General features: G+C 45.0%; 1 protein-coding gene across 1 annotated transcript; it reads right to left on the reverse strand.

Moving 5' to 3' along the window:
• Window positions 1-383: 383 nt before the first annotated feature.
• Window positions 384-21,808, reverse strand: LARP4 (La ribonucleoprotein 4). The gene is given in 18 exon segments (XM_032204719.1): window positions 384-5,012; window positions 5,014-5,123; window positions 5,126-5,354; window positions 5,556-5,724; window positions 6,007-6,128; window positions 6,517-6,675; window positions 6,867-6,915; window positions 7,695-7,928; window positions 10,757-10,860; window positions 11,344-11,553; window positions 12,202-12,255; window positions 12,642-12,752; window positions 13,775-13,878; window positions 14,271-14,407; window positions 14,886-14,961; window positions 15,285-15,443; window positions 16,134-16,278; window positions 21,776-21,808. Coding segments are annotated over 18 exon segments (2,337 nt in total). The 5' UTR covers window positions 21,794-21,808; the 3' UTR covers window positions 384-4,865.
• Between the last annotated feature and the right edge of the window lie 4,812 nt (window positions 21,809-26,620).

Consider the following 26,620-nt stretch of genomic DNA (forward strand, 5'->3'; position numbering starts at 1 on the left):
CCTGCCCGCCGCCGCCGCCCTCCAGCCCCTGAGGGACGCGGGAAGATGGGGTGGGCGCTGCCGGCTCCACGCGGCGCTTTTGGGGGGTTAGGAGGAAAATTTACCTCAGAAAGATGGGGTTTAGGGTACAGAAAGGGGAAAGGGGGTCAAGGGGAGGGAAAACGCGACTCAGGGTGAGGGGAAGCCTGGCCCAAGGCCCGACCTTCGTCCCTTATGGGGGGCATAAAGTAAAGGTGAGGGTGAGGAGCAGGGTTTTGAGGAATAGTTGAGGAACTTAAGTAAAAGAACCCGTTCAGCATCACAACATCACACAGGCCAGCAAGAGCTTGGGGTTTTGGTGTTTTTGTTTTGTGTTTTTTTTTTTTTGGGTGTTTTTTTTTTTATTTTTTTTTAAATCAGCTTTATTTTTCTAACTGTTATTTCAATTTCCCATAGCACCTTGGCAATGTCAAAAACAAATACAAATACATGTATTATCATTTTAACATTTAAAGCATGAACCTACTTTACACAAATTTCGTTTTGGACAGGTTTGACAACAGGAATATATACCAGAACAGACAAAGTATAGAAGCCAGATAGGTTGCTTTTTTCTCCTTTCACTGAAGCCCTACCACTTTGAAGAGAGATAATAAATGCCAAGGGGAAGCTGGATTCATCGGGGAGGAACAAGATATCTGTAGTAACGTGAGCTCAATATATTATCTGAATATTTTGTATTCTATAAAAATTAGAACAAAAACCATTTATGCACAGTCTGTTTATATTTGAAGTTGCATTTCTGGAAACTGTATCCATAACTGAAGCTCCATAAAAATAAACCTCTGGTTCTTAAATATAAAATTTTAAAGTTGTTACAGGTTAGTTTGCAGATGGATTTTTTTTCAGAAATAAGTTGCTTTAACTCCATTTCAAGTCCTCCCAACTGTACATTAAAAACAGACTCAATAAGCCTCTTGAAGTGCCTATGCTAAAGGCACTTAAGAGAAGAGCCAACTAAAATACTACACCAAACCAAAATTATGTACCATCCTAAAGGAAGCTCAGACTATATGTAATATATACACACAAAGAAGAGCATGATAAATCATTCAGATTAATGGCAACAATCTTATGTTTCAGAAGGAAATATCAAAATTAGAAACAAAAATTCTATTGCATATCTGTAGTAATCAAGGATTTACAAAAAAACTTATCAGAAGCAATTTCCCCCCGAAGTGCATTTCTGTTGCATTGTCTGTAATACGGCGCATTTTACAAATTTAAAATATCATCTGTACATACCAGATATTTTACCCCAGGTGACCATTCACTTGGGTAACAGTAAAAATATCGGACATTTTCAAGACAATTAAGCTGATATTGACAAAGTAGTAAGGCCATAGCTATTTAACTACAGTAAAGCATTGATTAAGTCACTTATTTGCTACTGATCTGCCACAGTATCATCTTTCTCTTCTGGTTAATAGAGTGGGTTACATTTTTTTTTTTTAAAACCTACTGCTAAAACTGCACCATCATACTGTGCCAAGCTAACTTTTTTTTTTTTTAAAAAAAAAAAAAAAACAAAGCAGGAATGTAAGATACTATAAAACTAACTTAATTTTAGAAATTAAAAGAAATTTTGCACTTTTAATTTTACTATCACATGCAGATAATTACTCCTCTTTTCACTCCCCAGCAGAAATACAAGAGAGTGGCCCAATCTTCTCCATGCACAATAATTTGGAAAAGAACTTAACTGGGGAAGTATACTTCTGTAGCTAACAAAAAATCAACAATTCTGAAAACAAGTCACAACAGTTCATGAAATTGAAACTTACATGTGATTTGCACCTTCTGGTATTTAATATCAGCAGAGTAGGAAAATGTGTGTTTACATCATGTGGTAAGCTACCAAGAAGGAACCACTGAGAACTGTTATTTATCATTTCAAGTGCGCTCTGAACACTGTTGTTGAACAAGGGGCAGTTTCAACTCTGCTGCTGATGTGATACAACCCAAGTGAAACCAACGAGCTGCCCCCAGCAGTCAATCTGGCTCCCAAGTGATCTTTTTCTCCCTGTTTTCCCCAGTCAGAACAGGCAAACTTCATGGGGAGAGACACAACAGCTTGCCCCAGTACGTTACAGGGATGAGAATTTAGCAGCTAGCCCAAGTTAAATGTTTGCCATGCAATACGAGTACTGCAGGAGAACTTGCACACAGAACTATGGTTTTCACAGCCTTCATATTTACTTGGTTATTCCCCCCGACACACAAAGAATTACAAATTAAAAAAACAGTAAGTTGCAAAGGGGGGGGGGGGGGGAAGGAGGGGAATGCTAATGTTAAATCCTTGCACACAGGTATTAAATAAATAATTATGAGTGCCCTAATTTGATAAAAGTTTGAATATGCTGGAAAAAGCCAACAGGTTTACAGACTTATTTGCATACACTGTACAAAAGCCATATTCTGCTGCTGGAAAATGCACACCCAGGTCATACAAAGCATCCTTTCCACGGTCAAGTTTTTCCAATTACCGTTCAAGAAAGACTGAACTGCAGTTAATCCTTTTCCACATGTAGGAAAACGAAACAAGTTACATTTCACAATTGTTAAAAAAAAATAATTCTATCTTTCAGCACTACAAGGTTATCATATGCACTGCACTGAAAGCGGACGCCTACACGGGTCACAGTTAGCATGCCACCTTTTCCACGGAGGCCAGAGATCAACATCTGCAAAAGCCTCTTCCCAAGGAACTTCCTTGCAAACAGCAACCAGCTGAAGGCAGCTGTTAGCATCCCAAAACATATTTGACTTCGCAACGACAGTGCACATCTATCTAAACATCTGTGACTATCATTTTTTTTTTTCCAGTTTGACTGCAGTAATTGTTTATAGCCTTTAAACTGATTAAAAATTAACTCTGAAATTCACTGCATTTCAGAACTTTAACATCTCAAAACACTTAAAACTTCTCTATCATTCCAACAAATGTAGCATTATTGAAATAAACGGAGAAGGGTTCTGTAAGCATCCCTAAACTGTAGATGTGATCAACTTTTTTTTTTTTTTTTTTATTTTTACTAAATTAAAAAAAACCTTCCAAACCTAGTACAGGTAGTCTAAAAGTGAGTAATGATTTTGGTTGTTTTTTGCTTTTTTTTTTTAATATATGTATATATATATATAACATGCCTAGAAATGAACAGTTAACTGCATAAATACATTATATTGTGTTATGAATCAAATCAAAGCAATTGCCAAGCTGAATAATAAGTTAGAGAAATGACAACTCTGGCTTTATATATATATTTATAAAAATAGATATGAGTGTTCTCAAAGCAGTTGATAGAGAATGCCTACTGAGTAAGAAGTCGCCAAGGGTTATCTGGCTAAGAAATCAGAAAATGAAAATTTTCACAGTTATTTTAACTGCCACTTACATTCATTCTAATGGCAACACTAGCATATATTACTAAGATGTTTACGGTATATATCACAATTGAGTTTTCCAGTGTTCACAACTTACGACTTTAAATTTGTACACTTGCTATTCACTAAAAAAAACAGAAAAGGAAAAAAAAGGTGTGATTCTTACTGCTGGAAGCTACTTTTCCCTAACACTTTATACAGAACTTTGAACCCTGGCATGCTGATTTTGGCAGATTAATGCACTGAATTTTCCTATTTCAGTCATTATGGTAATCACCTTTAAACTTAACCACTTACTACACAATAGTGTTGCAAATTTAGTCAGCATAAAGCTAGGCAAGATGCTACCTTTCAAGTAGCTTCTCTGAACACGAGGGTTTTTGTTTAACTCTTTACCTTTAGTTCCATTTTGAACAGTTAAAAGGAAGTCAGTTGTTACTGTATCAGCTGTAAACAATGAGCTCCCAGTACACAAACCCTGATTTCTAACATACAGCATCCAATACCCTACTCCAGAACACAAAGATAGGTCAGGAACAACTATTCAAAACCAGACCTCAGTTTAAGCCTGGTGGGGTGCACAGGGCTCTGTGCCCAGAGCCCCCATCCCCACAAGAGAATTCCATGTCTGCAGCTGGAATCCCAGGCTCTTCACCTGTCAAGCTAACATCGTGTACTCTGTAGCTGTCCATCAATCCTACACTGGGCCTGCCTCTGGAAAACATACCAAGATACCACAAAAGCCTGTGTTAGAGATTAGAGAAAGTAACAAGCAAGAAAACAAACGAACAAACAAAAACCCTATAAAGTTGCCCTCAAAAGGAGGCGAGGAAAATGGCAAATGAATAACTCTGACATGCTCCCTTCTGCCTCCTTCCAAGTGCGGATACAAGACAAGTTTTGCTGTCCATGTGCTCTGATCTACAATCCAGTCTCCTGTAAAAAATATAGTTTAAAAAGCTTGCTGAATGAATTACTAGTAAGGTCAAGAGACTATACTCCAAGCTGGAAACACAAAGTTTACTACAGTAGTACATTCAGTTTTTTATCATCAGTGACTAAGTGATGACAACAGTATCTGGCTGCACTCATTCAACTCACACGCTGACCAAGCACCTCAGCTGCAGATGTGCTCTGCAATGCAAGGCCATTATGGCAGACGCATCATCCTACAAGCCAAGTGTTAAATAGGTTAAAAAAAACTTCTAATTTTACAGAAACGCTCATTTTTCAAAAATAATAATCTCTTATCCTTTTCCTCCTACACCGAGGGACATGTTAATTTGTCAATTCATATTCTCTCACTTTGTCAAAATGCTAGTTTCACAACCCCAAAACTGATTTCAAGCAGGAAACCCTCTGCAAATTAAAAACAAAAATACAAAAATTATAATCTCTATATTTATATTGATTGGAATCCTCCAGCATTTGTGAAATCACTTTCAGAGATGAATTTTGGGACCCTCCACAACTTCTCCATACAAGCCACACTCCAGTTCAGTATTCCCCTTCACGAATACTTCTTTCTCACAGTCTCCTTTGCTGCTTATTAGTCCACAGCTCAAATTAAATAGAGAGAAATTGGCTGGACAGCGTTACTTTGGTGACCGAGGTGGCACATACTGCTCCTTGCCGATACGTCGCGGTGCTCCCTGAGGCGATGATCTGCGTCCAAATTGGCGCCTCTGTTCCCTGATTTTCCCAGCAGCTCCCCGGGGAGGCCCGTTGCCTCGGAACCCCGAATAATCCTTCATTCGACCTTCGACCTTGTCGTGAGGCTTCTCCAAAGCCTTCTCAGGTGTACCATTTTCTTCATTTTTGGCAGGGGGAACTATGTTGGTGCGAAGTTCCCTAAGAGGCTGAACAGGAACTGGAGGAGGTTCCTTTGGGGGCTTCTGGCAGACTTCAGCATAACTTAGCTTGCGTGGCTCCTTTGGGACCAAGGGAGAAAAGCAAGGTTTACATACCAGAATACCCACACTGAGGTCTTCCACACTATTCCAAGACCACATACGGGGAGTGATTAAGCCCCAGCTGCGGCCAACTGCACAAAAGAGCTCCCAGGTGCTACATCTGCATGCCTGAGTGAAAACTCCCCAAGTTGTCCACTCAGCCCCTGCTCTGGACCTTACCTGCATCAACACAGCAGGAGCTGCACTTGCATTAGTAGAAGGTGAAGTGGTATTTGTCCTTGGTGGCTTTGGAGCACTGACAGGACAGACAGACACGGATGGAGAAGTGTGGCTCGTAACATCTTTCTGAACAGACACTTCTTCCGGTTTGCTGTCTGGCTGAACTGTGCTGTTAAGTCAAGAACAAGTTAACATTTAAGACTATTAACACAGAAATCAATGTTTGAGGAGATCTCTTCCATCTCTGAAGCCACAACTGCAGTTTTTGCAGAACAGAAAGGTTCAGCTTCTATTGCCACGATTTGTTATTTTTATCTAGTGGCATCTAGAGAAGCTACCTACCACAAATAAAGAAGGAAGGACAGACATCGCTGCCACCTTGCAGGACTCCAGCTACAGTCTTAAGTCAGAACACTCAAGTTTTAATACTCAGTTTAAATAAACAGCATACCTTAACACCACAGCTTCACTCTGACCTGATGAACTCGCACTTGTCACGGGCTGTTGGATAGTGCTGTGCGTCTGTTCTTCCTGAGCAGGAGTCGGACAGCTAGACAACAACTCTTTGCTTTCCTGTACAGAAAAAATAAGTTGCAAAATATGGAAAAAAAAATAGCAGACGCACTTAAATTGCTCTTCATGACAGTACAAGAAAAGTGGGATATTTCCAAAGGCTGTCAATTATAGGAATTCTACTTCTGGAGCACCGGCTCTAAACTTCAACAGCCAACAGTCTTCATTCGCCTGCTTCATGCCAAAACAGTACTGAGTTTACAGTAGTTAACTAGAGATGCTTCAGGAAGCCAAGGAAATCCAAAAACAGAAAGGCAGAAAATGCACTTAATGTACAAACTTAAAGCTGTACATCAGAATAATTTAACCCAAACAATTCTTTCAGCAGGGGAGAAGGGAGACACAGCATATCCATACTTTTGTTTGCATGCCAGAGAAGAGCAGGTACCTTTTCTTTGCAGATTCCTTTAACAATGTCAGACATCCTGCTCTCCAGCACAGGCTCTCCTGGTATTTTTGCTGTGCTGCCAGGCAAAGGTGGGAAATTTGATGCTAGCAAGTCAAACTTTGGTGTTGGAGTCTTTGTTTCTGCTGAAGGCTGAGGTCTCTAGAGAAAGAAAATGTTAACAAAGACATGATGTAGCACTGATAGTACTGAAAGCAAGCGTTGGTGAGTTTTCTAGAAACACTGTATGCCCACACCATCAAAAATTTAAGGACTATGCCATTCCTTCAATAAATGCAAAGCCAATGCACTGCACTTCACAAAACTCCTTGCAATAAGGAAGTGGAACTTACCGAGATCCGGTCATCTTCCCGTCTTCTTCGACCTCTGAAAATGTTCCTCCTGTAAAGGCAAAACCAAGTCATTAAGAGCATTCATCTAGCTCAAGCACACAGCTGCATAAAAGGGACCCTGTGGCAGTGGGATTCACAGCAGCCTACTGATGTTTCTCAAGACACAGTGCCAGGCTGTTCTCCATCTTCAGGAGGTCAAAGCTCTTGTACGGCTGGAACACAGCCAACACGAGAAACAATTGCTCTTTTCTCTCCCCACAGAGGAGGTACCCTAAGCATTGTATCTCAACAAGCACAGTGACAATTAGACTGCAATATTATAGAATAATATTCTGTAACTTCATAAAAATAAACTTATCCACCTCATTTCTCACTTCTCTACCTTGGTCTCTTAGTTTTTAAGCGTCTTAAATCTGAATTAAGAGACAAAAGATTAAAGACAGTTGATCTTAGAGCATTTAGGAGCATCAAACTCCTAAACTGAGGATTTGATTATTATTTACACCAAGAAAAATCCTGACTTTAATTCATCAACTGTTTTTATACAGGAGACTAATCAGTTATTCTGAAATAATGACACCTTACTATCTTCTTTAAGATATTTGTCAGAACTAACAGGCACGCAGCCAAGCAGGAAACATTCATGCTCACAGTTCAGTATTTATCATGCTCCGTGTATTTAGATGTCACTTTTCCCCGGTGACTGTTTACAGCAATATATACTGTGCTAATGGTTGATGATCCTTGGTTCAAAGTCATTTCGGCCTCCACCACCGTGTCCCAACCGCATCGTTGGGTCACAGCAGATAAGCAAACAGAGATCTTTACCTGCCCCTGCCAATGCCATAATCTCCATTCTGCTCTATCTGCGCGGTAGGAGAATCCTTCTGGGAATAGCCTTGGTCTTGGTGCCCAGTTAACGTGCTGTTATGGCGCTCCATAACAAAATTCCTGGAGTTGGTTCTGTTCAGTGGTCCGTCCCCCATTGACACGGTACTGGCAGCAGCTGGACCCTCCACGGCATGTTCGGAGCTGTTTGATGATCGGAAGTGAGGCTTCACACTGCAGGACACACGGACAAGAGGCTCTGCAGTCCAGAGTTTAAAGAACAAGAGGCAAAACTACCACCAACTACAGTTTGTAGCTGACAAGAAAGGAGAGGTTAGCACATACTGGAACTTCACCAGACAAGTCTTGGTTCCTGAACTTTCCTAACACTTAAGGAAGAACAGAATGTGTTCTTCCTTACCTTCATCTACGCCTTTCATTCTAGTTCTCTCGCAACCTCCCTTCCTGTCAAGCACTGCCAGTACAAGAAAACACAGAGATCACTGCCTGACAGAGACCAAAGGCCACAGAACAAGGGGAAGCACAAGAGCCAGAATAACCCAAACCTGGACCTGCAGCATGGGCACAGGGCTCTGGAAAGTGAGCTGGAGAACAAAGCCAAGCCTGAGGAACAAAACTTACTTCACAACAAGCAAAAAAATGAACTGAAACAAGAAGCTGGGAGCAGTCAATGGCTGAAACAGGGTGAAGAAGACAGGGCAGATAAGGATAGGGTAACTGCAAGCCCACATCCCCAAGGGCTTGAAAGGATTTTAGCCCCACTGCCTTGTTACCAAACACCCACAGGACTGACTTTGCAGTTTATGCTAACTCAAACCTTTTACCCAGTTATTGACTATTCAGCATCAAAGCTGTATTCCCTTTGAACTGTGCATGCTCAGTGTTACTACTCGTTAAAGCTCACGGTCCTATGCAGAGAATTACCCAGAAAAACTCCGACCTACCAGAAAGCAGAACAAAACCCATCTTCTAATATCCCAATTCTGAGTGTTCAAATCCATCTCCTTTGCCAAAGACAATTTAAACTAGCTTTTAGATGGCTGGACATAAAATTATCAACAGTAGCACTGTAGGTTTTGTCACAAAACCCAGCCTTCCTTTCCCACAAGGATGTTGCAACAAATCAGGGCAAAATAAATATAACCAGCTTAAACAAATGTTTTGCTACGGACAAAAATCCAATATTTAACTAGTGACTGTCTGTATGACAAAACAAATGAAGCTTAATGAACCAGGGCAGAAACCTAAAAGCAGCAGCTGAACGAGCGTCTCTGAATGAACTCTTCTGCAGTTCCAGAGACGACACACTGAACAAAGATTAATTTATACTTGGCACCTTTAAACTGCAGTAAGAACCAGTTTCTAAGCCCCAATAAGGGCAAGTTTTCTACCAGCAACAAGCACAGGAAAGAGGAGGTAAACCAACTAAATTCTCCCATTTTGTTCAGCTCACTCTTAAAATTGAAAGGGTTCTCAGGTCTTTGTTCAGCCCTCAGATCTCATAATCTTACCCGTCACTGAGAAGGCCACAATCTTATCTGGGCAGAAGAGCAAAGCAGAAAAGACAAAGAAAGATAAGAAGGAAAAAAAAAGAGCAGAGAGAAAGAGAAAAGTGATGTCAAAGAGCAAAAAGAAGGAAAAGCATGAAGTGCAGGCTGCCCAGACAACCGACTGTTGGACCTGTTCTCTCTTAGCGCGATACTTGATCATCACTGGGCCAGACCTTCAGGGCTGTGCATCGCTGTTATTTTGGCAGTGCCCTGCCTGCAGAGGAGTCCTGCTGAAGCATAATCCCTGTCTGCTTCTAGAACATGAAGGTTTATTACTGCAAAAGCAGAGCTTTGGATGAGCACAAGAGTTGAGCAAGATTAATAGGGAAGATAAGACAACCAAGACAAACCAGCAGAACCTGTACGTGTTTGACCCTGAAGCCGTAACTTCCCAATAACTGAAGTTTTAAAAATGGAAATCTTAAAAAAATAAAGTCTTAAAATAACCCGATGAGTTTTAAGAAAAGCTTTAAACAGCGGTGATCTACAGGAAGGCAGTGAATGTGTGGGCATGTCAAGACATTAATCTTCAGGCACGTACAACTTTTGTACATATTCAGGATCGATCCATACATGTGAAGAGTTCTACCAGTTTTAAGTTTGGACACAGTTTAAGTAAAAAGAAAAACTTTAAGAATATCTTAGTTGGGAGCTGCACAGCTGTAACAGAATCAGATGCCTCTTCTCCTAAGTAGTCATACTACCAGCCTCAGAGCCTGTATTAAGACACCGCTGAGTCACCACAGACCAAGTTTCCAAGTTTATCTTCTGCCAGCTGCCACAAACCTTAACTGCATCACAAAAGCATTTATGGAACTGGCAGTTGTCAACCCATTTCTCAAACAGTACACAAAACAATTCCTGTGCTACCAGCCCTTATGCTGAATACAGTAAAAGAGCTTGCAAATAAAACAATTTCCACCCACACAAACAGATTACTACCCTACTGTATTTACAGAGCACTGTTCCAGCAAATACAAAGCTGTTTCCTCCACCCCAATGTTTATATCTGAGCTGAGTCCTTACAGTTGTCAGGAAAGATGGGGATAAAGCAAATAAATTACAAGTAACAGACTCAGCAGCAAGCAGTTTTAGCGTAAGCAGACAGGGCATGCAACTCTCGGCTGCATAAAATGAATGGCTCTCTACACGACTAATCACACAACAGGAAAAGCTTATGTTTGTGCTGCAGGAGTTTATAATCTGCGTATAACAAACATAATTAGAAGTATTACCTTAAGAGGAAGTTATTTATTTGTCTGCAGAAATTCCTCCAAGACTTTTGCAGGAATTACCTCTGCTCTCACCAGCACGTACGTCTGGTATTTTAGGATCTTAAACTGCCACCTTTATTTTTATTTTATTGTATAAATCAAGTTGAACGTCACACATATTTAATAAAATATTTAACCATATCAATATGAGGCACTGTACAAGTGCAAAGAACACTTCAGGATCTCAGAGAGCACACAACTGACACAGCTAGCTTACCGATTTCTATGGAATGGGCGACCTATACTCAGAGAAGCAGCATTTGTTTTATATGATCCTGGTGTATTAAAGCCATTCACAAATCCACCGTTAGGAAAGGGGGCCTGCAACAGACAGAACAGTTTCAATGGCTGAATTTAAGAGAAAAACGTTTGCAAATACACGAGATCAGTTTCAGCAGTTATTCAGCTAGTCTGTGTGTACTTTTATGCTGGGCTACTTTACCTACTATGTTTTAATCTTATTACTAAAGAGAAAACCCCACCAGATAAACAGCCTGCAGATCTACTTCAGTGCCAGTCCTCTGGTTCCTGACAGAGCTACAAAGCTCCTCTGGTAACACCAGCCACTGGCTAATAGAATTGCACAACAAACTTCGACAACAGTAGCCAGCCAACAGAGAGACCTACAGCCTATTTAACAGGTTTTATCATGTCCCTGACATAATTTATCATAAAACTGAGGAATCTGACTAGAAAACCTGTCCACTCCGCAGCTGAGAAGCCCACACTGATTTGTTATCCCATTTATTACTGGTGCTTTGGGCTAGCTCCCCTTGTTTTCAGCAAGTAGCAGCTGTTACTTACCAGTGGTGTTTCAAAGTAAGGTGCAGGACTTGGAGACCATGTTTGAGGCACAATGCTGTAAATAGAGTACTGCTGAGGACTATATACAGGCTGCATAAACAGTGGTGAGGCAAACTGTGCTTGTGTTTGAACTGGCTGAGTATAAACACTGGAATCTACTACCCGGTAACCATTCTTAGCAAAAAACGTGTTGATGGCTTTTATCCTTGCCTGTAAGATATCAATTCACATCACAGGCATTAGAAGGGAGAAAAGAAGAAGCAGAACATGAAATCTTTACTGCCTACTACTGAAACTGTAACAGAAGGGATGTAAGGGGAAGTAGGTTGGTTACTGCTTACAAATAAGAACTAGTAAAAATCAATGCAGATTACATTCTTAGAATGTGCTAAAAGGAAGGATACATATGCTACTTTAGCTAGAGAATCTCTGAAGTTTAAAATAACACAGCTTTCCATGGCAGTAATTGTCCAGACTCCAACTTTGACAATTGCTCTCGCAGTACAACCAGCTGGCTTCAGCCTTATTTGTAGAGCAGCTAACAAACCAGAGACTCAGGATGGCAAGAATCCCTCTCCTGAGCTCTGCAGACCCAGATTCTTGGGCAAGCAGAGAAGGGAAGATGAAACAAGAATATATTTCACACCTCCTGGGAAGCAGCACTGCGAATAACCAGCAGTCACTGAATGGTAATTTTTCAAAGCTACTCTTGACCTCATTCCAGTTAATAGCCTACAGAGCAAGTGTTACGAACTATCTAAGCCACAGTTAATTCTTTACCTCCCCACTCCCATAAACACACACTATCACTTCAACAAACAGTATGTTATTCTGAAATCTCATGTGAAACAGCCTTACCATTATTGGCTTGCCCTGAAAGGTTTTCACTTCTTCCCTTAAGTATTTAAATGCCTGCACAAAAAAAAAGATTAACATTAGAATATCTTTATAAAACTCTACTGCTTAAAGGACTTCATATGATTTAACGTGAAATACTAGCAACATGCTTCCCTGTTAGCCCTGTTAAATTAACAACTTCAAATTCAGGATACTAGACAGTAGTTATAGCTGGTGAGTATAGAGGCAAGAAGATGGGAGTTATAACCCTAATTTCTCAGCTTTTTTCTCATTAACTAGAATTTGCCAATAGCCTCTTAAAATAACAAAGGGGGTGGTGAAGAAATCAGTAAATAAACAAACAAGCCTTTTTAGCTACAGGCAGCACACATGCTTCTCTTGAGCAAGGCAAGTACCAATAACAAAATAGAGATGTCATTAAGAGCCGAAGGCCGCCTTACCTGTTGGGCATCCGTATCCGACTGGAATGTAACGTACCAGTTGTTGTTGTGAGCAAACTCACAGCTTATTACTTTGGGGCAGTTTTCGTTTTTAAACAGAGCCTTAACCTCCTAGGGAAGAGAAAAAGGCAGGCAGTTAAGGGGATGTAGCTCAAGCTCTAAGCTGTAAGATGAACAATAAGCCAACAAAACTTTGAACTCCAGCTCCTCAGCAGCAAGTTTCTCTTGACCAGGAATGCTCTTTGATTCTCTTCAACAGGTATGCAGAACAGCACGATGTCCTCTACCAGTTTATGAACTAAGTAATACAAACCCAGCCTGCTGAGCTCCCCAAATAAAATGTAGCAGGCACAGCTGGTTAAAAGAGTAGAACTGGTGATACTTCCATATGAAAGAAGTAACAAAAAAAATCAGATGATCAAGACAGGCTTCTAGACAATGATTCTAAGGAGTATTTCTAAACCAAGGCAACTTGACAGCTTTGCAACAATCAACCAGATTTTACATACAGGGCAAATCAGCTGTTCAGCATTTGCATTAAAAGAATTAATTAAAAATGCTAGTAGACAAATACCCTGTGTTACAACTTTAAAAAACAAAGAACAAAAATCATTCCGTTAGCCAAATATCAGTAGGAATTTTATTATCCTCCCTTCTACGAACATAATGAGCTCAGCTCATATTGGGCCACAATGAATGAGAAATGTGTGTTTTTAATAACATACCTTGCTGCCAAAACAACCATCTGACTTCAAGTAAAGTTATTGCTGTGACAAAAATTCAGCCTGAATTCCACACTATGCCCTGGACTGATTTTATTTCTGGATCTAAAAAGAGACCAGTGCAAACTTCATTCCAGAAAAGCCCAGCTAGCTCAATTTTCAATTGAGGTTTTCTTAAAAGCATTTTTATGTATTAGAAAATAATAGGGAGGGGCAGCAGCAACTATTTTTTGTTATTGTTTGGCTTTCTCAATAGTGCATCCAGGCAGAGAAAAATACTTATGTGGTTTAAAAGAAAAGTATCAGAGTTTAATTAAATAACAGTTGACCTTCTAAGCAACACTTTCTGTTGAGGTTTGAAGCACTGCTGAAGATCCCTTCCAAAAATATCAACAGCCTTTTGTTTCTTACCTCTATAGGTGTCGTTTCAGGGATCTCACGGAGGATGATGATACATCGTTTGTGGTTTGGTCTTACTTTCTCCCCTGTCTCATCCACTTGTACCATTGGAGAAGCTAAAATCAAAATATACAAATTGGTTTAATATTGAACACTGTACATAGCAAAGTAAATTCTCAGCAATACTAGACTTAATTACTTACAGTAATTAGTAAGTTTCACAGTGAACAGAAGAGCAGGCTTACTCCCCCCCAAAAAGAACACTTTCATTGCTAACAGTATCCTAGAGTGGTCTCTAACTGGAACAGACTCAGAAGTTTAGTATAAAGCATAACTACAATTCAGGAGCCTGGAACAGCCACTTCTATACAAACATTCTTTGCTAGGTTCTCTTCACTATCTACCCAAAAAATATGCCATAACCAGCTAAGAGACTAGCCCATTTTTTATTTAAAGTAAGGATGGATTCTTTGTTTTACTAGTACAGACACCAAACAACCAAACTTACATCTCAAAACTTCAAGAATAAGGTCCATATCAGTTGTCAGCTTCTTAATACCTTCCATGTTAGCAATTGTCCATATTGGAACAAACTGATCGCTGTCCATTTGAGACATCAAGTAGAGGTCCTTTGAAAGATTCTCACTAAAAAGACATACATTATCTGCTTCACAAAAATCCCAAACTTTACTTACTGAAGCCTAAAAACAACAGGGTAACCACAGGCTTAAATATTCACTAATGCTATTCACAGCCACTCTAGCCAAAACATACTCAGATTTTCGCTCCTGGAAGAATTTCATGCAGATGAACAGAAAACATAATTTAAAAAAAAAAAAAGAAGAAAATTATAGTGTTCTGCACGTCACTTTGTCTTAAAATCCTTTCTGCAGACATCTCTGGTAACACAGGCCAGATTCTCATTAGATGACAGGGACACGTGGACAGGACTAAAACATGCCACAGGGTTTCTGAAGGATTTCAGCAAATCTTGTTTCATATCATGAGCAACTCCTTTCACTCACAGTTAACGTTTTTATGATAACATGTATCAAGCCAAAAAATGGAAATATTTACTAACTGTTTTAATAAAGGGTTCACACAAAGGGGTCATTAACTGTACCGTGAGAAGCAGAATTCAAGTTGTTTTCTCAAGCATTCTCTAATGTCTTCTGTGGACACAGCAGAGCTGCCTTCACCTGAAATTTATCACACTCACCATCAGATCTTAGTTTCACATTAAGAATACAATGAAAGAATGCATTTCATTGTACAACAAAAGTATGAATTCTTCTGGATAATAAGGAGAGGAAGAGGTCATCTGAGACTTGCCTAAAGACAGCTATACTACACATTCCACACTGTATCATTCCTGTCAAAATGATTTGGACCCCGTGGGCTTCACCTGCGTGGCCAAGTGTGATAGCTGACTTGGATTTCCTCAAAAATGTCTAAGCTTCCATTCCAAATTTCTAAGTGCAGCAGACATCACAAGATTACAGATTCTTACTTGAATACTCACCGGACACTTCATAGATTTGGTATCCAAGATCTTCAGTTGCTAAGACAATCCCATTTGCAGCCGCTTCATCAACTCCTGTGCCATTTCTTGTAGCTTCACAAGGCGTGGAATACATCACTTCATATTGCTTGCAGCTATCCTCCGAAATCTCTATGTTACCTGCCAAAAGAACGTATCATCATCATCAGATCTACTATAAGGTTGAGCCTACTTCTATTTGAAAGTGCCAACAATCAAACAAATACTCAATGCTGTACCCAAAAGGTCTAGATCTTCAATGTCCGCTTTGTAGAGGATAGCGCCTCCTACCTCTCTATTTTCAGAAAGATCTGGATTGCACTTGGGTCTCTGGGCTAAGTAAATAACAGGATCGTGAAACTGCAAGATCCCCAAAAGTGGGGATGATTTAAAATACAGGCTTTCTGCCTCGAGTTTAATATATTGAAAGTTCTTAAAAACTTTGAAAAAGTGCTTTGCACTACTGCACACCAGTTTCCAGCAAACCTTAGTGATCTAGCAGGTCTGTGAGTGGCCCTCAGAACTTACTTTCGCGTTCACTGGGTCAAGGTTCCCTCTTAGCGCGTTACATAGTCATCACCGGGCCCCTTAAACACTGGTACCCCTGCCAAAGCGTTCTGTCCAAGCAGAGCTCTGGATTCCTTCTTGAACTCCTAAACAAAACCTGAGTGGCCCAGCCTCTGATCTGTAAACAATTATTTTTCCTCTCTACTGCTTTCTCACATTTGTTTCATGATTGTTGCTACATCAGCACTAAGACCCTTGAGGACAAGAGCATTTTTCCTCGCTGAACTCAGCACTAACAGCAGAGGACGTATCGTGACAGCTCACCCTCGGGATGAGTCCCCTGAGCAGCTGCTGTGTCTTGCCACGAGTGCTCCGCGCCATTTGTTGGCGGCACAGCCTCACCGCTCCCTTGGGGTACTTCTTGCCACACTTTTGCGTTCGGGTTTAGGCCAGCACCTTTCGATGTTACCTGCTGAAGAGAGCAGAATGCTTCTGTTAGGAAAAAACAACCCAAAGATGCTCTGAGAGGAAAGCCAGAGGACACGGGTGAACTTAGTGATTTCCGATACAGATCCACACCTCAAGTCCCTGACTGGCTATTAAGCACCTCTGTAATTTTTCATTAACCAAAGTGGGGAACTCCTTCATATTTTCCACGTATTTTATTTCTGCCCCATTAGAAGTGTTGCCTCCAACCTGCGACATCTGACACCATCAGTAGAGGAAGAGGCTCACTGGGAAGGGCTCTGGTAACTCATGAGCTTTTGAGACTTGACCCTCATAATCCACCACTCCCCCTTTCACCAGGGAGTGAAATTTCCCCTCCTCCAGACCCCTTCCTACACAGGAACCTTAAAAACGAACCAACAACAAAACCCAGTACGTTCCAAGGCGAAGAAACCAATGAGTTACTAAATTTAATGAGTGACAACTACCCAAACCAAGCATCGCCCACGCTACTGCAGGCGCCCTTGTGAGATTACACAAGGGTTCCCTGATTTCCCCATGACTTCACCCACACCTTGCACACAGGAGCCATGGAATGGTTTCGGTTGGAAGGATCCTTAAAGACCACCCAAACCCCCTGCCACAGGCTTGGATGCCCCCAGCAGACCAGATTGCTCACAGCCCCATCCAACCTTGCCTTGAGCACCTCCAGGGATGGGGAAAAATGTGCTACCAACTTTCTTAAGCTTGTAGTCAAGGAGATAAATGCTTTCAAAGTGCCAAGGTAAACACATGCACCATCACAGCCTGCTGGGGGGGAACAGGACCGTCTGACTGGGCAACAAGGACCACAACTAAGAGGGTAAACAGTAAGAGAAACACACAAGAAAGCACTGGACTCGTCTGTCAGCAAGCCCAGGTGAACGCTTATCTCTACAGCTAAAGATTTCACCCTCCCGAGCCCCTTTCTGAGAGCTGCTCAGGAGCTCATTTGGGTAAGGAGTCAATAATCCAGCATCAGAGCAGAAAATAAGCGCTGTAATGGCTTTCACTCTGCTGTGATAAAACAAACTCCTGTCCCCCAGAGAAGAAAACGAGGCTCTTGCAAGAATTCTCCTTCCACCAACTCCTGACTCCCTCTCCAAGCAGCTAACGCCATCTCTTCTCAGCAGCTTCCTTCAGACCCCTGAGGACAGCCCACTCCATTCACATTTGCTTGAATTCACGAGGCAGGAGCCACTAATTCCAGCTCCTATCTCAAAATTCATAAATAAGGAAGTTTGGTATTTCAGAGTCCAGCCTGCTGGAGGCTGAAATCAAGGAGTGGCGGGCTGGCAGGCCTCAAGCCTAAAGCAGAAGGATAAGGAAGCAGTTGCAACAGCTTTATAGATAATTTCTCTGCCAAGGTCACACCTAGCTCCAAAGCTATTTGCTACAAGGACAAGCCCAAATCCAGCAACAAAAAGCCTCCAAACACCAGAGAAGTTCAAGACAGTCATGACAGAGGGCAAAACACGGATGACGCCATTTGCATGGCCTTTTTTAGCACTCAAAATCTCCCAGGTACGAAGAATTTCAACCACACCGTGACGGAGGTTTCACCCTCTTTCATGAATGCTAGCAGAAGAATACAGCTGGAAACAGAAAGAAGAACCAGCAGCAGTTCAGTGTGAAAGGACACGCACGTTTCCCTTCTGATTTCTCACTGCAGTTCCCCTCCAACCAAAAGTTAGCAGAAAAGCCCGGTTACATGTTGTACCCACAAACTATCACTGGTTGCTCCTGCTCACACGAGTGCTGCATCACACAGGCACCTGCTTAAGAAAGCCACCAGATCCCATTCCCTGGGATTTTCTTTTCATCACAGGAAAAGGAGGAGAAGACAAATCCAGCAGGTCGAGTCGTTATTTCATAAAAATCAGCCTTGCCTCGCTGTCTTGTGTCTTACAGGTTGGTACCGAACTCGAGATGGAAGGATTTGGAAGGGTTAAGTACAACGAAGTGAAACTGAAACATTCTGGGGAGATTACTACGCTCCCAAAACGAATCAGAATTAAAAACCAAGCTTCTGAAAAGAGAGGATGACGTTACTCACTTGAGCAAGTACTGAAAGTCGCACATGTTAACGTGGAATTTCAGAGATCGCAGGTTCAAGTGACGAGCTGCAAGAAGCGGAAGACTCAGGCTGATAAAGAACTGCAGGGACCTATTAATACAGCGCCTGAAATGCACACCTGAAACACAGCGTGGGCTACTTCCTCTTTGTTCTAGAAACATTTAATCATGCTTAATGCAATTCTGCAGGGCCCGGCCCTGATGTCATGCAGCTTAACAGCAAGTCACCGTGGGCTCCGAGGAGATAAAAAGTCCCTGATTTACATAAGCTTTTTGGAAATCCACCGTGCTCCGCTCCAGGAGCGGCGCCACTCTGCTCTGCCAAGGGGCTCTTCTGCAGAGAAGGCCAAAACCCCAATTCTTGCGTATTTGACTGAGGTTAGCAAACGCCGAGGCTGTTTGATTGGCTGCAGAATGATCCTCCCAGCTGCTATCGGGAACTTTCACGGCGAGGTTAAAGCTTTACAGGGATACAAAGGTTAGGAACACTCGCTGGTATCCACGAGCTGACCAAGCTGTCCTCCCCGGCTGAGCCTCGCTCCGGTTTAGGTTACTTTCAGCCAACGCGGATCAAAGATTCTCCTCCAGAAATTCCTCCAAATTGACTATCAAAGCTTCTTCCTCATCTTGACAAGGTGGCAGAGATGATTTTCCTGATTGTAACTGCATGAGTTACGTGTCACAGATTCAAATAAGCCAACCAAAGGGAAAATACTCCCTTTCTTTTACAGCTTTGCATTAATGTGAACTCAAATCATCCTGCAACCAAAATCTAAAAGTTTGAGACAAACTTCCCAGAGCAAACTGACTCTCCAAAAGGGGATCTAAGTGAAAAAAAAAATATATATATATAGTAATTTAATAAAATGGGTGGTGTGGGAATCTAAACATTTGCCAGAAGGGGAAAATAAGCGGAGGAAACACAAATAAGTCAGTGAGTCCACGGGAGGCTGGCAGAGAGGAGCCTCGTGCTGGCCAGGGGACACGACAGGTAGGGAAACCCACACCTGCAGCGGACACAGACACGTGCTGCTGCAGCTACTGCCACCTTCCCAAAGCTCACCCAGGCTGTGAAGCGAGCCAAGAGGAGAGCTTGATGGTGTCAAAGCAAAAGCAACGCGCCGAACTCCTTCTGATCTGGCTGCGGGGTATCCCGTAACAGTCCAGCACTCTGAGTGTCCCAGGTAACTCCCAAAACACACACAAACGGTCACAAAAAGAATTCCTTTTGCTGAACGCAGCGTGGTTTCTCATCAGCCAGTACGAGCACCCCAAAACTAGGAGGATCCCTGGGGAAAAGGGTCTGTATGGAGACAGAGCCACGCTCACCTGGGTAGCTCGCGCCTGGGTGAACCGTGCCAGCAAGGCTTGCTGCTCCTCCCAGCCCTGCCTTCCCCACCAAAACACATCGCTGGCAACAGCTCGGGCAGCGTTTAGCCCGTCCCAAACACACAGACTTCAGTTTTTCCCCAATAAATTACTGATATGGCCCTACTGAGTGGGAACGTGCACCGAATTGACCCAAACCTCCAGCTGGCACAGCCAGCTGCCACCAGTAATATTTTTCACTAAAACTCCTACCGCAGCTTGGTTATCAAATGCTAACAGTCCCCTTGCCCTGGCTGCGAGCAAAAACCAGCACCTACCCCAGATATTAATGCACAAAAACCAACAAAAACCAGCACCATTACCTCCCCTCGGCAAGTTTTCTGAGCTACGAGACTCTCAGGGCAGACAGAATTCCGCCCTTCATGCTGTGAAGAAATCAATTCCCAGTCAGCACGTGCATACAGCAGTTAAGCCCCAAATATAACGCTGAGGGCTCGAGTCAGTCACAGCTAATCCCTCCCAAAAGCTCAGGGCCTTCTAGATCACTCCTGTTCTGTAGGGTATTTTTCAGGCAGCCCCAAAGAAGCGGAGATAAACGCTGGTGTTTCGCGCCTTTGACTACAGCATTTCCTAACACCTGGCGAAGAGCTCAAGTTCCCTGTCCTGGCAGGGAAAAGGCACCTTCAAGAAGTCACGATCGTTCCCAGAAGCTCAAAATTAAACAGTATTGACGTTCCCTGAGTGAAGATCACAGAAGTTAACTCCCGATGCTGTTGCCAGAGAAGGGAGGAGAGCAAACAAAGCGACTCAAACAAGCCATGTTTGTGTTTTTCACAGGATTCACCAAAACCCAAACACACTGCCTGGCTCCGCAGGCCCCTGGCTCGCTTCAGCTCCCTTTGAGCTGCCCAAGCCCCCTCCACGACTGCTCCACTGCACTGAGCTGCTTCAGAAGCTGCTCCCAGGCCTGCTGCTCAGAGCCTCAGCTCCTCTCCACCACGCTCAGCTTCAGCCTGGCTGCCGGCACCGGGCTGCAGCTTGGATTAGCTCGAGGAGCTCCTCTTCCATTTAAATACTAGGAAACCAAATTGTTAAGGCTCGGCTTGCTGTGCTCAGGCCACCTCTGCACAACTCCAGTTGCAGAAATAATGCAACGAGCTTAAAAAGTGCTCCGAAACCTTTTTATTTAAACGCTCTGAGCGCAGAACACGTTCGTGTGGAAAGACCCCTAGGGCAGGCCCGAGCACGCCGTCCACAATCGCTCAGCTCCCCTCGGTTATTTCCCCAGCACCGCAGCAGCTGTTTGCTTCGCACGCTTTTCGGACGAGACTTACTGCAAAACTTTCAAGCAGCAGCGGCCGCCGTTGGGCCGGCGAACACCGGGGCCGCTCCTCCGGACTCCGGGGCCGATTTTTTGCTTCCCCAGATCGCCGGGAAGGCGACGGCGAAGCGCCGGGAGCAGCGGCTGCCAAACCAGGCCCGGTGCTCGCCTCGCGGCCGCAGCGCCCCGGGTGACCTCCGCGCCCGGGCACGCAGCGGCCGAGCCGGGAACCGAGCCTGGAACCGAGCCCCGCAACACTCAGGGCCCCTCCGCCTCCCCGCAGCCCTCCCCCGGCCGCCCTCAGTCGCTCTCCGAGGGCCGGGAAGGGAATTAACGGATTTAACGGGGGGCCGCGGCCGCGATTCAAGGCCTCGGAAGGGGAAAGAGCGAGGAGGGAGCCCCGGGGGGGCCGTGAGGGGAGCGGGGCCGTGAGGGGGCCGTGAGGGAACCGTGAGGGAGGCCGGGCCCAGCCCCGCCGCGCTCCCCGCAGGCCCCGCTCCCCGCCGCCGCTTCACCTTCAGGGCAGGCCGCGGGGCCGGGGCTCCCCGAAGGTCACCGCAGCGCCTCGGCGGCCCCGAAGGAACCTTCCAGAGCCCCGAGCCCCCGTTATTTCCCCCCTCCCCCCCTCCCCGGATTTGCTGTGTCAGCCCCGTCCCCTCCCCTCCCCCTCCTTCCAGCCCCCATCCTCCCCCCCCCCCCTCAGCAACGTGCGCGGCCCTTCCCCGCCACATGGCCCGGCCGGGCCCGGCCTCACCTCGACGAAGAGCAGCATCGTGCCTCCCCCGCTGCCCCGGCAGCCCCTGGACCCCAGCTCCCCGCTGCCCGGCGGCGGCCGCACCAGCGGGACGGGGACACCCGGGCTCCGCCTCCGCCCGCTGCTGCCGCCGCCAGGCCCGGCCCCCTCCCGCCGCCCTCCGCCCTGCCGCCCGGCCGCCGCCTCTTCCGGGTTCAGCCGAACGCTTCCGGGCCCGCCGCTTCCGGGCCAGCCCATTCCTCTCCCCGGGGAAGGGGGGGGGAGGGAGAGGGAGGAGGAACCAAGCGCGCCGCTAGGGGGAGCCAACCCCGCTGCCTCCCTCCCCCCCCGCGCGGGGTGGAGTGGGATGCGCCGGGGCACTGGGCGGGAGGGGGACAAGATGGGGGCGCTGTGCCCGGGGGGGGGGGGGAGAAAAGGAAGAAACGGCCCCAAATTCTTGTCCCGGCTGAGTTGGGGTCTCGGCGCTCTGCTCCTCGGCCCCCTCGCCCCCCGGTTTGGCCCCCATTTTCTTGCCTTCGCCTACCCCCGGCAGGTGGCGGTGTTGGTCAGCACGAAGGCGGCGAGGCTGCCCCAGCGCCTTAGGCGGAGCCGTTGGGGTTCCTGAGGGAGGCGTGAGGGGAATTCACCCGGTCCCACTGTCCCCAAGCACCACCGAAACATGTCCCCAAGCACCACAGAAACATGTCCCCAAGCACCACCAAACCATGTCCCCAAGCACCACCAAACCGTGTCCCCAAGCACCAACCTCTGACCTAACACTAACCAGTCCTCCACTAAACCATATCACTAAACTCTACATCTAAACGTCTTTTAAAGACCTCCAGGGATGGTGACTCCACCACTTCCCTGGGCAGCCCATCCCAATGCCCAACAACCCTTTTGGTAAAGAAGTTTTTCCTAATATCCAACCTAAACCTCCCCTGGTGCAACTTTAGCCTGTTCCCCCTTGTCCTGTCGCCCGGCACGTGGGAGAATAGACAAACCCCACCTCAATACAGCCTCCTTTAAGGTATCTATAGAGTGCGATAAGGTCTCCCCTCAGCCTCCTCCTCCAGACCAAAACCTCCTGCCTCTTGCTGTGTCTGCACCCATGGGTGATCTGCAGCATTCACCCAGGGCCACCGAGCAGGTGTTAAGGATGCAGGAGGCTCCCAAGGAGAAAATTCGTGCAAGGTCACAGCGGCAGGATCGCTCCTCGCCAGCTTGTTAGCGGGCTGCCCATCTGCCGTGCCCCTGGAACACAGCCCCAGATGGGGAAGGGGCTGGGGCGGCTGCCAGGGCTTCCACCCCTGGGAACGGGGCAGGGAAGATGCTGGGAAGAGGAGGGAGGCCTTGGCTGCAGTGAAAAACGTCACAGGACACAGGATTTCCTCCAGACAGCGCCAATATAGAAATGGCATAAATCCACTTCCAGTGTCTTTGTAAACCTAGGCCACGATATCAGTTCGTCTACATGGGAGGGACACGGCTGAGCCCACTGGAGCTTGTGTCTTTTATTCTGTGCACTGCACATTTAATATTCACATTGCAGCAGCAGCATATTCATGTTTAGAGCATCCAACTGACAGAGAAAGGGCCAAATCTCACCTGCTGGTAGCACCAAACACAAGGTATCACACCTGCATGTACCTCAGCTCACTGGTGTAGTGCAGACCCAGTGGAGCAGCAACACAGAGGGGATTCCTTCCAGGAAAATAACACTTTGAAACCATTTTGCTTTAGAGCAGCAGGGAAAGACTCCACAAAACTTATTACAGCAAGTTTAAGGGAGCAGGGATTATTTGGGGATTTAAGGTGATCAAGAAATATTCTCTTAAAGAATTAATACATCCTGCAGTGGACTTGGTTTGGGTGAAGGGTCTGGTTTTCAGCACTCAAGGCTCGAGATCCTCATTGGTGCCTGCAAGGCAGCCCAGACTCACTTAACACTATTACCTGCAATTAGGGTCTAGCAAATTGGGGGTGTTTAGGTTAGAGCCAGTGAAGTAATCACGGTCCGTTGAAGAGATTAGAAGGGTAGCACAAGCTGTACTATAAATTGATGGTCCAGCTGGCAGATTCCACAGGTATTTCACTGACCAGCACGTCCAAGACTCACAACTAAACTGAAAGAAAAGCAAAATAAGGTAGAAGAAATAAATAATTTTAAGCAGAATAAACGAGAAGTGGCTATTTACAGACTGCAGAATCTATTGTGGAAAACTATGTTCTGCCAGGGACTACATGACTGCAAACCACCGGGGACAGCATGAGAGCAAACCATCTTCAGATTGTTATTTATTATGACATTGAGCCAGTCCTTGTTGCTGGTAGTTACAGGAATTGATAACCTCTTCTTCATTCTTATCCGCTTCACCCACCAGATGTAATCAGACTTAGCACTTTTCATCTTCAAAGCACTTTGCAAACATTAATTCATTAATCCTTGTGCCCCCCCGTGAAGCAGTTAAGTATTATCCCTGTTTTACTGGCCTCTTTATCTCCAGAATCTGTTCCCTAATTTTTAGCGTATCCATTACTTTACCTTGTGATATCAAAGCAATAGAGAAATCGTAGCAGGAAATAGTTAGGCTCATTTTCAGACCTGCTGGATACCTGCACATCCCACAGGAGCTCAGGACTGCTGAACCCAAGCCCTAGGTCTGCCCTGCTACTGGGAGATATCATTAATTAATTGACATGCCCAGCCAGGAAAATCCTTGGTGCCACAGACATCGGTCAAGACGCTTCCAGTTTTGGCAGAGTTTTTACACGCTTAAAACCTGCAGATGGGGTAGAAAGCCAAGCCCTTTCTATAGAGCTAGTGAATAATTCATTTTGTCTCGATAATTGTCTTCTAAGGGAGCAATGCAGATGTGACAAGTCAAGAAACAGAACAAGCTATAATCAGATAACCTTTAATACCTATCTGAAAGGCAACTAGAAACAATTTTGTGTTTACACCACGGCCAAGTTTCTTTCCTGTTAGTCAACATCTTCTGTTAACTTACAGGAGGATGGCAAGGCCAACAATTTTCCTTGAACTCTGTCCAGAGCTGCCAGAGAGCCTGCTGTCTGGCTCACCACTCTTCTCCCAAAGGCCCTCTCCCGACAGTTGATTTTGGAATCATAGCAGAAACAATTGTGCCTTCTGTCCGTGATGTGGCAGAGCAGAATGAATCGATGCACACACTGAAATGAGATGTTGTGCTGTGAGAACAAATGAAGGGCATGGAAGAAAGCTCCTTTTTTATGGCAGTCATTTACTCAGCTTTGTAGAGCTGGGCTAGAGAGGGATTTATGTTTTGTTATTCGTTAAATTATCTGATTATGAGTAGATGCCAGTAAAAACTGGGATTTCCTGCTACCTAGCTTTCCTCTGCTCTATTTTTGCTTCCTTGGCATGCACTTTCTGAATTTATTATTTGCTCCCTTGCTGAAGAGAGTGATCTGGTGGCACGTGGCATCTCAAGTGCATCTTGCCTGCTCCTCCAGAGCAGTCAGGAGGGGCAGGGGCAAGAGGAGGGCTGGGGCACGTCCCTCTAGCAGAGGGAGCAAAGCCTTTCCCATGCACCAGAGCCAACAGCCCATTTTCAGCGCCTGCTGATTTCACAAGAGGAAACTCCACCTCGAAGTAGTGCTGAGGGCACAACAGCAGGAATTTGTCCTTAAGAGGCCAGAAGTTGAATGTTATAACCACCAGGCAGACTGATGAATGCGAAGGAGCAATACCTATTGTAGTCAGAAGCCTGGAGCGGCTGTGCTGGCAAAAAGATTAATTACCTCTGGGCGTGAGCTGGAACCACACACCCAGCAGCCCTGAGGTTTTTGTTACTCCCTAGCGAAGTTGGAAATGCTGCTCTCTCCTGTATAAAGGATTCTGTTACCCTTTTCCTACAAATTTACCTCAGTTCTGCCCTGCACTGGAATGGTTATTAGCTTCAATCACAGCTGAATACAAACACTGGGTAAGCCAAGCAAGAATAAAATGTCTTACTCCTGGTTTTGATGCGGTCCCTGCACAGCAGGAGCTCTACCTGCCCCTTAGGCTGAACACCAGCCTGTCTGAGGTCGGACCCGGGGACAGGGATGATGCTCTGGGCTCTGTTAACCACAACAAGCCACCAACCAAAAGCAGAGCTGATGCCAGCCCAGCTACGACACCTTTTGGCTCCAGCGCTTCATCCCAAGGCAAAAGGTGCTAAATTTGATCTGGTTACTACACCCTTGACACTGTCGCCACTATCAGCGAGGAGTAAATACTGATAAATGGTGAATAAACACTGAGCTGGCGGCACCGTCTCTGCCCCAGCTCTGTGGGTGCAGTCCTTCCGGACAGCCAGCGTGCCTCCAGCAGCTGCAGCAGAGCCTTGGGGACTGCAGGGTGTTCCTGACTCACAGCGCTCCTTGGTGGCTTGGTAAATATGTCAGAAAAGGCTGGTCTCAGCAAGCCCGGTTGGAAACATCTGGTTTTAATTCTTCTTGAAAGCTGTGACATCCATTTGGACACCAAACCACTTTCCTTTCATCTATCCGGAGGACTAAGCCTGTGGCAGAGCAGCTGACTTTCTGCCTGCCATTATGGCGTGCTGACTTTCATTACCCTGCAGGAAGAAAGGGGTCACAGAGGAGCCAGGGCCGTGCTTTTTGCAGGAGGAGAGATCTCAGGAGAGGGCGGCCGCTCACAACTGACACTTTTTCCTGCTCGCCTCCCTCCCTAGAGTTCTTTTCAAGTTCTTTCAAGGCATACATTTCTCTGTCGACACGTCTCGAAGGGGCTCAGAGTCCAGCTTAGACCTGATTTCCCTCTTAATTCACTCGACTCTGAGAACCAAAGCACTTGAGGAACAGACAGATGTGGCATGC

This window comes from Aythya fuligula, chromosome 29 (genome assembly GCF_009819795.1).
Source record: "Aythya fuligula isolate bAytFul2 chromosome 29, bAytFul2.pri, whole genome shotgun sequence".
Classification (NCBI taxonomy): domain Eukaryota; kingdom Metazoa; phylum Chordata; class Aves; order Anseriformes; family Anatidae; genus Aythya; species Aythya fuligula.